Source organism: Nicotiana sylvestris, chromosome 10 (genome assembly GCF_000393655.2).
Source record: "Nicotiana sylvestris chromosome 10, ASM39365v2, whole genome shotgun sequence".
In the NCBI taxonomy this organism is placed as follows: Eukaryota; Viridiplantae; Streptophyta; class Magnoliopsida; order Solanales; family Solanaceae; genus Nicotiana; species Nicotiana sylvestris.
This window is the reverse complement of record NC_091066.1, coordinates 55,052,319-55,065,698: the sequence shown is the minus strand read 5'-3', so window position 1 is coordinate 55,065,698 and position 13,380 is coordinate 55,052,319. Positions and strand designations below refer to the sequence as shown.

Here is a 13,380-nt window from a genome sequence, read left to right as displayed (position 1 = left end):
ATACCATGAAAGAACTAAGCACATAAAAATTAACTGCCACATCATTAGAGAGAATGTGCTAGAAGGCCTTATTCATACGGTCCATGTTCCTTCCACTCTGCATCTAGCAGATATCCTGACAAAAGGACTTGGTAAATCACATCATGGTTACTTTTTGTCCAAGCCGGGAGTGTTAATCGCTTCTCAACACACAGCATGAGGGGGATGTTAAGAGGAATGATGACGTGGCATAGTTAGTTAGGTGTGAGTTAGTAGTTGGCTGTACAGATTTATTAGTATTTAATTATTTGTTAGTTATCAGTTAGTAGAAAATGCACTGTATAAATAGTGATGTACATCTCATATGAAAATAAGCGGAAATATTCCAGAACTCTCTTCTCCTCCTCTGTTCCATAACTCTCAATTGCTCGGGCTAGAAACTTCCATGGCTTCATCTCAACAGCTACATTATGCCCATTTCTTTTTGTCTTCGACCGGTCGTAAAAGGAAAGAAAAATAACTAAGATAATATATGTCTGAGCTTTCACTGCTTGATTCACTGATTTGCAAAAGACTTCCTGGTGGAATCGAAGTTGAGATACTTAGGGATAACATTAACTTGAACTTGTATATTCAGTGGCAGAGACACCTTGAATCAAATAGTGTTATCCGACATCGTTTCATATAATTTATTTTTGTTTAATAGGCTAATTTTTTTTTTTATATATATTAATAATAAACATGCATACATAATAGGCTGCCAACACCAATAGGAAGTAAAGCCTTCAATAGCGCACAGCGCCAGATCAGAACTTGTGTACAAGCCGAATTAAAATAATAGGTCGACATTATTTACCAAAAATTCTGCATAAAACCAATGAAAATTACAAAGGTAATAATTTACTCAAACTTGGTCTGGCTGAGTCGCGTGTTTAGTTTTTGTGACCTTTAAGCTGGCCTTATATTCACCATAGAAATAAGAGGCGAAACCCCAAAGACACATAGCTAAAGCCATCCACTTTTCTGCATTGAAGCTTTCAGGTAAGAACATCACAGCAAAGATCTGTTGTACTGGAACTAGAAGAGAGTTAACTATCCCTGACAATAGAGCTGAGGAACTGAAGATCAGTCCAAGATTTCCAATAATCATAATTTGCAAAGCTATTGCTGATAGTGCTAATATCATATAATACTTGTTCTGCCCCAGTCGAAATTCTCCAGCCTCTCTATGGATGGCCTGCATATATTTTAAAAAATATAGTAAAATGCATGAAGTCATATCCCACTTGATTATCTTTGAAAACAACTAGATATGTAAAAGCTTTATACTTTTCATTCTAAACCAAAAAAAGCTCATTTCATTGAGACTCTACTTTTTTCATTTCATATTACTACATCTTTCCACTATTTATGGCACTCTTTCTTCTTTACTTTTTGACGATCCCCTCGTGATCATATTTGAAAAGAACTAAATAAAGGATCTTTATAAAAGATTGTGTTTCACTCTGAACCTAGAAAGTTCTTGTCAGTGTAACTGATCAGCTTTTTTCCTATTATACATATTCCACTAAATTGATGATAATCCCTCTGTTTCAATAAAAGGGAAGTTTAAATTGGTAGAGTTTAAGAACTAAATATAAACTTTTGAAACTTGTGGTCAAAATATGTCATAATGTTTGTGTGATTATAAAACTATTAAAACATATATCTTTAAACATGACATAACATATATGTTTATGTAGTTATAAAAGTTTCTCATTAGGGCATGTATAAGATAAAGTTAAAAATGTTAATTGTTTGCAAATTTAAAAGTGTGTCGTCCATTTCAGAATAAACTAAAACTAAAGTATGTAACATAATCTGGAATAGAGGGAGGGAGGGAGAGCATATTATTTTAATATATTTCTCACAACTATTTGTAATAATTTTCTTTCATCTATCTATTCAACTTTTGAATATAATATGATGATTTCTTTATCATACTAATTTATCATAGCACAAATAATTTAACTTCTATATGATAACAGTGTAAGCTTTTGTAAACAACCTATTGTAACAGATTAAAGTACTACTCTGATAAAATGGAGGTAGTAGTACGTTATTATGAATATCAACATGTCTACTGAAATTTTAGAGACAAATATAGCCTAAAAAGATGTTATAGTAGTAATTCTATACCTGAAAATCTTCATTAATAATCATGGCGACGACACAAAACAAAGTGGAGAAGATGCATATAAGAAACTGCATTTGCATGACAAGATCAAACGTAACAACAACTCCAGCTTTGATATGGCTATACTCCACCCCTGCATTTACAAATCCATGAAGAGCAGCACCGACAATTGTCATGACAAACCCTAAAACGTATTGACGATTCGACTCTCCTTTAGGCCTATCTCCATTCATGTGCAGCCCTAATATGATTGATCCAAATGTCATCAAAACCACAGCATTTATAGAATAATGTGTGAACTTATGTTTCACGAAAAAATAAGCGAAAATCGCCGTGAAAGCCAGTGATGTTGAAGCGAGGAGGGAGGAAATTGAAACGGGAAGATAAGACATGCCGAAAGTGTAAAGGTAGCTACAAACACAAAAAAGGAGACCTAAAATAGCACTGGCTAATATTAGTTTTGGTGTGAGTATAACTCTATTAGTTTCTGTTTTAGCTTTTCTTCTTTTTGCATAAGAAATGGCAATTGGCAAAACCAAGATTGGAAACCCTGCTGTAAGCAAAAAAGCTTGCAACCATTTCCTTTTTCCACCATGCAAAAAGTAAATCCTAACAAGCATAACACCTGCTATTTGGCCAACTGCCATGAAGATGCAGTTGATGAAAACAAGCAGTGTTTTGATTGACATGAAATTCTTGAGTTTCCTAGGCTTACATTTTTCCCCTCTTGCTTCCCTTTGTATGTCCATTTTTTTTTTCTCTACTCTTGAGAGATTTCTGTGTTATCAAGATATTTATTCTAATTAGAGAGATTTCTGTGTTATCAAGAAATGAGACTGCTCATTTGCCGAAATAATTAATTGAACGGATAAGACAAAGAGAGAAAGCGTAATCTAACTTTTATACCATCTACATCTACATATATAATAAAGGTGGGAATGAGATGTGGCATCTCTCCTAATTCAGAAAATATATTTATCTATTTTCTCAATTTTTTGGGGTTCTTCTCATTTTAAAACTATATATTTAATTTTTGAACCCAATTTTTTTTTTTTAATTATAGCTCCATAATAAATAAGGGAAGAGAGAAAACAATAATACCATAACTAAAAGATGTCCGTTTTTAGCTACCAGATCAATCTTGACCAATTATTATATCCGTTTCAATTCGTTATTATGATCCTATTATTACTAATTAATGCACCAACACTAATTCTATTACAATTGCTCTGCCTAATTTTACGTTACAATTTATTCCTGTTATACTCAATGAAAGTTACAAATTGAATTGGTTTACTATAAATATAAGCAAATCTTTTCCATCACATAACTTTCGTTTATTGTTCCTTATCAATCCTTCACTCTGTATAAGAAATCTTCTTCTTCTTTTTTTAAACTCTTTTTCCAGTTATTCGCATTCTTACCCCAGTTATTATTTTGACACAAATTGTGTGCATAACTTTTATTGACTAGGAAATGGAGTGGGAGAGTAAGGAAGAGAAGTGCATAGATATTATTTTTGGGAGTATGGATTCAAATTCAAGTTTTCTACAGAGGTCATATTACTATAATGGTTTGTTGCATAGTTTGCTACAGAGGCTATATTTTCTCAACCAGAAAAATTGAGAAAATATGTTTAATCTATATGCTCTCAAAAGCAAATGAGAACCTAAAAAAATGTGATTATTTTTTCAGTTCAAAACAAACAATACGATTTGTGTGCATATGCAAATAGGAGATAGAAGGAACTTAAAAGGCACTCAACTCAATTAGTAGGGCTTTTGTTCGGCAATTTATTCAAATTATCCTTGCTTCTCGCGTTCTCCGTGTGGTTGCGGCTATATTTATATATCTCAAATTGTGGTTTTTTCTTTATTTCTCTCTATTGAGTTTATGGAGTAATTAGTGATAGTGTGTGTTGGAATGGAAGGAGCAATTAATCAAAAATTCAATTTTTAAAGATTTTCCATAAGATTAATAGGAGGAGGAAGAGGAATTGATTTGGTTATTTATGGAAGGATAATTTTTTATGTTACGGCGTGATTGAATGGTATTTATATGAGAAAAAAGTAAACAAGAAAATTTTAAAAATGTGTATTTTGATTTACAACTTATAATATATTTTATTATATATGTAAAAATATATGAGTGATATTCTATATATATATATAGAAAATGACTATGATATTTGGATGAGAAGGCTAATAAAACCTAGAATAATAGTTGCCGCCACTTGGATCATCGCAAATGTTTACAAGAAGGACAATAGAATTCTGGCATTTTGAGCTGTCTAATTTTTTGGTCTCTCTAAATTCAAAAGGATAAATTTGAACGAGGCATAACACATTATAAGAGCAATATCAATACGGAAAAGAGAATAACTCTTGAGAAACATTTAAGTGCTGATGCACTTTGTGAGATGAGAAAAAAGGTGGAAAAGAAGGAGGTATACTAATATATGTTAGAAAGTGATATTTGAATTTTTTAAATATGGTACATAAATAAAGGAAAGTATAAGGAAAAAAATAATCAAGAGAGAAATTAAAATTTTGGATTTTTCATGAGTTAGTAGGAGGAGATCGGTAATAGAAATGATAGAAGGGTGTAAATACGAGAAAGAAAAGCAAAAAAATAAATAGAGAAGATAAGCAAAGGTAAGTAAATGAAAAAGAGGGCCAGAAATTGTGGGAAGTGGAAGATAATATTGGAATGAATATAAGATCGTAAAAATAATAATAGATAAACAAGAAAAATAATGAAAGGAAAAAATAAAATCTCAAAATGCCAAAATAGTAATGAGAATATAGTAAAAAAAACTTTTTTGCTTTTTCTTCATTTCTTAAAATAGAATAAAGTCTATTTTATTTTTTATTTTTATGAAAGTAAGGAGAAGAAAATCAACAATTGGACATAGATTTATCCACTTCCTAAAATTTTGAAAATATAAGTTTCGAACTTAAATATATCTATTAGAAATCTTAAGAAAATAATCATGATAGGAGGCCAAATTAATTTTAGTGCCTCCAAGAAGTAGAGAAAATAAATTTTGACCACACCATTTAATTTATTGGATATAATTATTTATCAAAAGAAAATAAGACTAAATCGATTGATTACTTTTGTTATTTTTTATTAACATATTAAAAATTGATCAAATCGTTAACTTAACTACGCGAAGCGTGGTCAATTCACTAGTAGGAGTAATAAATTAAAAGATTCATACACTATCAGGTTAGGTGAGATTATCTATGAGTAATTATTGCTAACAATAAGTAAAACAAGTTGTGTAGAAAATAAGACATGCAATTGCTACATGTAACGGCCCGGCCGGTCGTTTTAAGAATTTACGCTCTGATCCCTTATTAACTACTTTTTCCGTATTTGTTTCTGCTATTTTGATTTGTCGGGATGATTTGTTTTGAATTTCGGAGTGTTTTGGGACACTTAGTCCCTAAAAGAGAGTTTAAGCTTTAAAATTTGGACCGTAGTCGGAGTAGTATGAAGACGGCCTCGGAATAGAATTCCGTCAGTTCCGTTAGCTCCGTTGGGTGATTTCGAGCTTAGGGGATTGTTCGGATGATGTTTTGGAGGTCCGTAGCTTATTTAGGCTTGAAATGCCGAAAGTTGAATTTTTGAAGTTTCCGGTTCGATAGCGAGATTTTGATATCGGAGTCAGAATGGAATTCCTGAAGTTGGATTAGTTCCATAGTGTTGAATGTGACATGCTTGTAAAATTTTAGGTCATTCAGACGAGGTTTGATAGAGTTTTTGATCGAAAGCGGAATTTGGGATTTCTTGGAGTTCTTAGGCTTGAATTCGATGTTAATTTGGTGTTTTGATGTTGTTTTGAGCGTTCCGAAGGTTGGAACAAGTTTAAATGACGTTTTAGGATTGGTTGGCATATTTGGTTGAGGTCCCGGAGGCCTCGGGTGTGTTTCGGATGCTCAACAGGTCATTTTTGGACTTAGAAAATTGCAGATTTTCTTCTGTTGTGTTGCAGAGAGAACCTTCATCGCGAGAGGGTTCTCGCGTTCGCATAGAGCATCTGGGTGAAGCAGCTGAATCGTGCTTCGCGTTCGCGATGATGTCCCGCACTCGAGAAGGTATGGAGACTTTGGTCTTCGCGTTCGCGACATGGTCCTCACGTTCGCGTAGGATCCACTAGTGTAAGCTACGCGTTCGCGAAAGAGGAAGACTAGCCAGTGGATTTTTGTGCATCGCGTTCGCAACAATGGTCTCGTGTTAGTGAAGAAGAACGTGTCTGGGCAGAACATAAATTTCAAAATCGAGGATTTTGAGTTCATATCACAAAATTGAATTGGGAGCTCGGTAGAAGGCGAATTTTGGAGAGATTTTCGGAGAAAGTTTGTGGGTAATGATTACTAACTCCTTTTTTCTTATAACCCATTAATCTAAACGTGAATTCATCATCTAATTTCAAATTTTGGGTGAGAAATTAGGGAAAATTTTGAAAAGGTTCTTAGACCTAATTTGGGGTTTTGATTAAGATTTTGGCATCGGATTTGGATAATTTTGGTATGGTTAGACTCGTGATTTAATGGGGGTTCATAATCCGTAACTTTTACCCGATTCTGAGACATGAGCGCGGGGGACTTTTTTGGCCGATTTTCTTAATTTCGCGTGTTAGCATCGAATTAATTAGTGGAATTAGTTACTTGAAGTTATATTTGCATTATGCAATTGATTTGAATAGATTTGGCCATTTGGAGTTGAGTACTCGTGGCAAGAGTGTGGTTTCAGGTTGATTTTGAACCGGTTCAAGGTAAGTGGCTTGCCTAACCTTGTGTGGGGAAACTCCCCTTAGAATTTGGTACTGTTGATATATGAAATGCGGTGAGGTGACGAGTGTGTATGTGCTAATTATTAAAAATCCTATTTTCATTAAGTAACTATAATTTTGTTTCCTTCCATGTTTATATTACTTGTAATTTAAGCCTACTGTTAGCTTAGGGAAGCATGTCTAATTGACTTAATTGCTTTACTTGCTCAACTGCTTTATTTGAATTTTGTGCAGCATGCTATGTTAGAAATATCTGTTTTACCTTTGTATGAAATTAGATTTAATTGAATACTCTTCGTGTTGCTGCTGTGTTTACTTTGGGACTACGGGCGATATTCTGGTAGATCCCCCTTGCCTATTTATTTGGGACTATGGATTGTATTCTGGTAGATACCCCTGCACATTTATATTGGAACTACGGAACTGCACCCGGTAGATTTTCCCGGTACTAGATACTTACATTTGAGACTACGGATCGGGATTCCGGTAGATCCCCGCGCACTATGAGTTGGACTACGGGACGAAACCCGGGAGATCCATTGGATATTTATATTTGGGGATTATAGGACGGTGTCCTGAGAAATCCCCGATTGCTATCTCTGTGTGGAGTTACTTTCTTATCTGTAATTTTCTATCTGTTGTATTTGTTGTTATTCTTATTATCTTGTGTTACTTCATATTGTTAGCATTTAATTATATTGTCGTATTCTATATTGTTTTACCTTGCTTTTCAGCTATAATCGGTAAGGCCCTGACCTTCCTCGTCACTACTCGACCGAGGTTAGGCTTGACACTTACTGAGTACCGCTGTGGTGTACTCATGCCCTTTCCACACATATTTTTCAAGTGCAGATCCAGGTTCTTCGGCTCCGCCCTACCATCCTTGAGGCGAGGCGATCCTTCAGAGATTTCGAGGTATATCTGCCGCGTCTGCACACCGAGGAGTCCCTCTCCATCCTCTCTTGTAGTTACAACCCTTCTATATTCACTGTTTTAGACATACTGGAGTTAGAGCACTATGTAGTATCCTTAGCTTGTGATTTCATGAGATTCCGGGTTTTGGGAAGTTGTTCAGTTTTTTGAGATCTTGTGTTAGTGTATGCCGAGCGACATCTCAAACTATGCCGAGCGGCATCTCAAACGCTTCTATATTTGTATATTTTTAGTTTTTATTAGTTTCTCCCCATTTTGTTTCTTTTTCCGCAATTGTTAGGCTTACCTAGTTGTAGAGATTAGGTGCCGTCACGACAGTTCACAGAGGGCGAACTTGGATCATGACACTACAACACATTAAATGACATGCAATTGCTCTAACAAATTAAATTTTATATTGTGATAATGTAATTTTTATACTAACAATGTCTATAATAAGTTAAATCAGGATATGAATAAGCTTTGGACGTGTAAAATAATAAATAATTATCGTCAAATGGAGAGGCTGGTTGTTGCGCAAGCCACTTATGTAAAGGAAGAAAAGTAGAACATCCTAGTAATAAGTGACTAGAATATCGATCAAAGCATTGTTAATTAATTCAAATGAAATCTTATAGTGTCAAAGTTAGATATTCTCCCTTTTAGCAAAAAGTAATGCCAATAATGCTAATTAGGGGTTCATAAAAATTCGAAAAATCGAACCAAACCGAAAATCAAATCAAACCGATAAAAAAAGTTGATATTTTTTTGTTTGGTTTGATTTTGGTTTTGAAATTTAAAAACCGATCAAATTTGGTTTGATTTTGGTTTTAATAAAAAAAATTCGAACCAAACCGAATATAAGAGTAGCTATTTTAAATTTATTATTACATATATATATATATATACTTTTATACAGAGTTTCAAATATTTTATAGTAAATGTTAATCGTTTGCGCTTTTAGTACAGTTCTTTACCTTTACATTCTAGTTTGATTGATAGTTTTCTTTTGTTAAGTGTAAGAATCTATTTGATTCATCACTATTTATTTTTAATTGAGTTCTTAAATTATTCATCACTATTTGATTCAATTATCATCAATATATCTTGGTAAATAATAGATTTCTCAAAGGGCAATTGATTTGATAGTGTTACGTTGAAAATGTGGTCGCCGAAATGTGTTTTGATAGTGTATGTCTTATATTTAAGAAAAACTGACAAATAACCGAAAAACCCGAAAAACTAACATAAACCGAATTGAGAAAGAACCAATTTAATTGGTTTGGTTTGGTTCTAATATTTGAAAAACCGACTTACTTGATTTGGTTTCTTATTAGGAAAAAATCAATCCAAACCCCTCTAACGCTAATTATTGCTATGGTTACTCTTTTGATTACGTCACTACTCTCTTTTTGTAATCTAGATAATTTGGAAAAGTTTCAATTGTGAAAAAGTGGATTACCACTAAGGTAACCACTATTCTGCTCCTTGTTTTTCGTACAAAAGAAAAATGTACACTGTTATATATAGATCATTCAATTATATGATAAGTGATGTTTGTTTACCTTTTTTATTGTTGAATCCTTCCATCCTGGCTTTCCTCTCCTAGCTACTGTCGTGCATTAAAAACAAAATAACAGAGGAGGGATGCATAAATTTGTAACCTCCAATTCTAACGGTCGTTACACGCTTGAACTTGTTGGCTATCTTGAATGGAGTTCAAGCTCAACTGCCAAACAGACGTGTCGTGGAAGGCTTCGAAACTGAAGGGAGAATAGTAATTTTGAATAGAAAAAGTATTTATGGCTATTATTGATGGCATTTGGTATTTTGGTAGTATATTATGAATTGGCTAATATTGACAGCATCTTTTGCGCTAAAAGGCCAAAATGGATAGTTTTTCCTTCGGAAAATATATTAGTAAAAATGGCATGGGGTAGCCACTATTTAAGGTGATATTTATTCTTTATCAAGCAATTTTAATGTTGAGTAAAAATAATCACTACTTTATCAAAATTAATATGAAAAGATATTTTTACCCTTTCTTCCATTGCTTTTCTTCTCAAACCCTCGCTTCTCTCTCTGCATCGAATACATTGGCTCTGGTTTCTTGATTAAGAACTAAACAAGCTGGGTGTACCTTCCTCTACAAACTTAGACTTACAAGATCATAAATTAAGGATTGCTAGTCCTTAACTTACAGTAACAAGCTCATACGTTAAGGACGCTTGGTCATAAACTTAGAGTTGGAAGTTCAAAAATTAAGACACTTGGTCCTTAACTTAGAGTTACACGCACATAATTAAGGACATATAGTCCTTAACTTAGAGTTACAAGCACAAAAATTAAGGACAGGTAGTCCTGAACTTCGAGTTCCAAGTTCTAAATAAGGACATGTAGTCCTGAACTTATACTTACAAGCTCATAAAATTAAGGACAGTTAGTCCTGAACTTATAGAACAAGCTCATGAATTAAGGACAGCTAGTTCTGAACTTACCGTAACAAGCTCATAAGTTAAAGACACTTGGTCCTGAACTTTATGAGCGGAAGGGTATTTTTTGTCCGAGCGGGTAAAGTTTATTAAAGTAATAGCTAAAGACTAAAAATATTTTAAATAATAGCTTAAAAATAAATATATGTATTATTAGTGGCTAGTTGTGCACTTCTCCCAATATATTGCTGTGTATTGGGCCTGCTTAACTCTGAGTGGTCCATCATCTCATAATTAGATTTGGGTCCAAAATAAGAACTTCTCAGTTGCAGTTCCAAGAGTTGGCCCATTATCCCTCAGCTTCATGAGGTGAGACGCACCAGGCCTAAGTTGGGCTTGACTTTCTCTGTACTGGAGGTTTGATCTCCTCGTTATTCGGGGCTTTTGTATCTATACCCACTTTTTGTGTCACGTTTTAATTTGTATCCGTTTTGCAAAAAAAATTGCAAGCGTACCCGCTTTTCCGCATAACTCCAGCATATCGGACTGAAGTAGTCGGACCTGAAGTTTAGCTCTAGAGCTGAAGTTTTTGTTTTGTAACTAGCGAACTTCAGCTCTAGAGTTGAAGTTTTTGTTTGTAACTGGCGAACTTCAGCTCTAGAGCTGAAGTTTTTGTTTTTGTAACTGGCAAACTTCAACTTTAGAGCTGAAGTTTTTGTTTTTGTAACTGGCGAACTTCAGCTCTAGAGGTGAAGTTTTTGTTTTTGTAACTGGCGAACTTCAGGCCTAGAGCTGAAGTTTTGTTTTGTAACTGGCGAACTTCAGCCCTAGAGCTGGAGTTTTGTTTTGTTCAGCAATGTGTGATTGTAAGCACGTGATTTTTGCCCTATATGAGAATTACTCCCAAAAAAATAAAAAATAAAATGATTTTTCTTTGGTGTGCAATTTTGTGATATTTTGTGATATTTTGAATAATTATTTGTATTTGTCTGTGCATGTTTATTTGCTAAATTAATAAAAAATACAAAAATATGTCGCATTTTGCATGTAGGATTTAATTCTACAATTGTTAGTAATTAAATTTGTTTTACAAAAATTAAAAATTACAAAAATAGGCATCGTTTGCATTTTTAGCATTTAATGTCCAAATATACAATTTTATGCTTAATTAATACTTAATTGTGCGTTAATTGTTATTGGGAGTTAATTTGCGCTTTTATAACTTAATTTAGTTCTCAATAATAGTTTAAGTATTTTTATAATTTAGTTTTAGAAAAATAAAAGAAGAAAAGAGAGCGAAAATATAAAGAAAGTCGGAATTGGGCCTCTTCTTCAATTTCAAGCCACATGCCCAAAAAAAAAAATGGCCCAATCTTCCCTACGACCCAGTCCATTTCGAACTGGGGCGACCCAGTCCATAACCCAAAAGACCCAAACCCCTTTTGTCTTACATTTTACAAAACAAAACAAAAATTAAAAGACAAGAAACCCTAAAACTAAAGAAAACATCCGCCCCCACACCCATTTTTGCTCTTTCTTCTCCAAAAGCTCAAAGACCCCATCCATGGCTGCCCTCGTTACTTCCCTTCAAACTCGACGACCATGGCTTCTTCAGTTGGTGCTGCTGCTCTTTCTTCTTCCTCGACCTCACCTTCGTCATCTTCTCCGCCATTGTTGCGTCGACCATAGTTGCTCACGCAGCTGTTACTGCGCTGCCTTCGGCCTCATCAGCCTCGTCCAGTTCCCCCCCGTTGCTGCACCTTCACGATTTAGCGAGCAGCCATGACTGCGACGAGCTGCGACGAGCAGCCATGAGCGTTCAGCTGCAACGAGCTGCGACGGGCAGCCATGAGCGTTCAGCTGCGACGAGCTGCGACTAGCAGCCATGAGCGTTTAGCTGCGACGAGTTGCGACGGGCAACCATGAGCGTTCAGCTGCGACGATCTGCGACGAGCAGCCATGAGCGTTCAGCTGCGACGAGACTGCTCCAAACGGATGATGATTGCTCCAGCTTCGGCGTGGACATGGATACCATTGCACCACCTCAATATCGAGCAGCTGTCCGTCGACCTCCCCGTCGACTTGGTCGCCCCTGCTTCTCCTTTTCCTCCAGTGATGCTGCGTCGAACCCCCATTGTTACTGTTGCGACGTTGCTTCAGTCAAGTTCTTAAAGTCGTTTGTTCGTCGTTAAGTTCGTTGTTGAGTCCGGGCAGATTTATTCCCATTATTGAGGGTTATCGAAACAGTCCATACAATCGAATTCGTCGCTGTTCATCTCCGGTTAGTAGATTTTTGAGTTTTATTTTGTCCGTATTTTGTTTTGATATTTTCGAATCTAAAATCGGCAAATGTTTGTTTTGTTCATGTTTATGTTTAGATATTTGATTTTTGGTCTTGTTCATGTTCATGTATTTTTGTTGAATTAATTTTCAGATTTCAAATGGAAGTTAATTAGTTATTTTTCATGTTTATTTCATGTTTGTATTGTTGTTTAAGTGAACATTTGTTATTGTTTAAGTGAGTATTTGTTAGTTTGATGTTTGTTAGATTCAAATTGAAATTTAATTAACTATTTCTTCAATTTGTTTCATGTGTTTATGTATTGTTAGAAATTGTTAATATTGTTAAGTTTAAGCTTAAGTTCATAATTGTTTATTCGTCGATCTTGTTATTTGTCTAAAAGAATTTAGTTGTGTTTAGAGAAATATGTTGGTTTAATCGTTTAAATCCATCATGTTTGTTGTTTAAAATAGATTTAATTCATGTTCATACTTTGTTTGATTGTTCTTGAATCCGAAATTTGTATAGCTTGATTTCTTGTTTACCATTTGTGATTATTTCTTGAATTTGTCTCATAAAGTTTAATATAGGAATTGTTGTTGTAATGTTGTTAGAGTAGTTGATTTTAAGTTCAATATTATTGAATTTAGAAATCAAAATATACTTGTTTGTTGTTGTTGTTGAATCCGAAAATAGGATTGTTTGTTGCTAAAATATTGTTCAATCAAATTTTAGTTGTTCTTTGTTGTTCAATTTGTGTTCATGTGATTTGTTGTTGAAATGTTGTTGAAATCATGTT

The 13,380-nt window shown here is 34.3% G+C and overlaps 1 protein-coding gene across 3 annotated transcripts; it reads right to left on the bottom strand.

The window, feature by feature from the left end:
• Window positions 1-749: 749 nt before the first annotated feature.
• On the bottom strand, window positions 750-3,034 carry LOC104214873 (purine permease 3-like). Of its 3 annotated transcripts, none has more exons than XM_070160485.1 (3): window positions 2,781-3,034; window positions 2,158-2,396; window positions 750-1,216 (listed from the first exon to the last, which is right to left on the bottom strand). In XM_070160485.1, the coding sequence occupies exons 1-3, from the start codon at window positions 2,902-2,904 to the stop codon at window positions 884-886; spliced, it is 696 nt and encodes a 231-aa protein (XP_070016586.1). In that variant the 5' UTR covers window positions 2,905-3,034; the 3' UTR covers window positions 750-883. The 3 variants fall into 3 exon arrangements, with proteins under 3 accessions (XP_070016586.1, XP_070016587.1, XP_009762898.1); XM_070160486.1 differs by having other exon boundaries at window positions 2,871-3,034; XM_009764596.2 differs by having other exon boundaries at window positions 2,158-3,034.
• Between the last annotated feature and the right edge of the window lie 10,346 nt (window positions 3,035-13,380).

Coding starts and splice junctions, on each gene's coding strand:
- LOC104214873 (XM_009764596.2), bottom strand. CDS start 2,904: ATGGACATACAAAGGGAAGCAAGAGGGGAAAAATGTAAGCCTAGGAAA. Junction 1,217..2,157: donor TTATTAATGAAGATTTTCAG/GTATAGAATTAC, acceptor AAATATATGCAG/GCCATCCATAGAGAGGCTGG.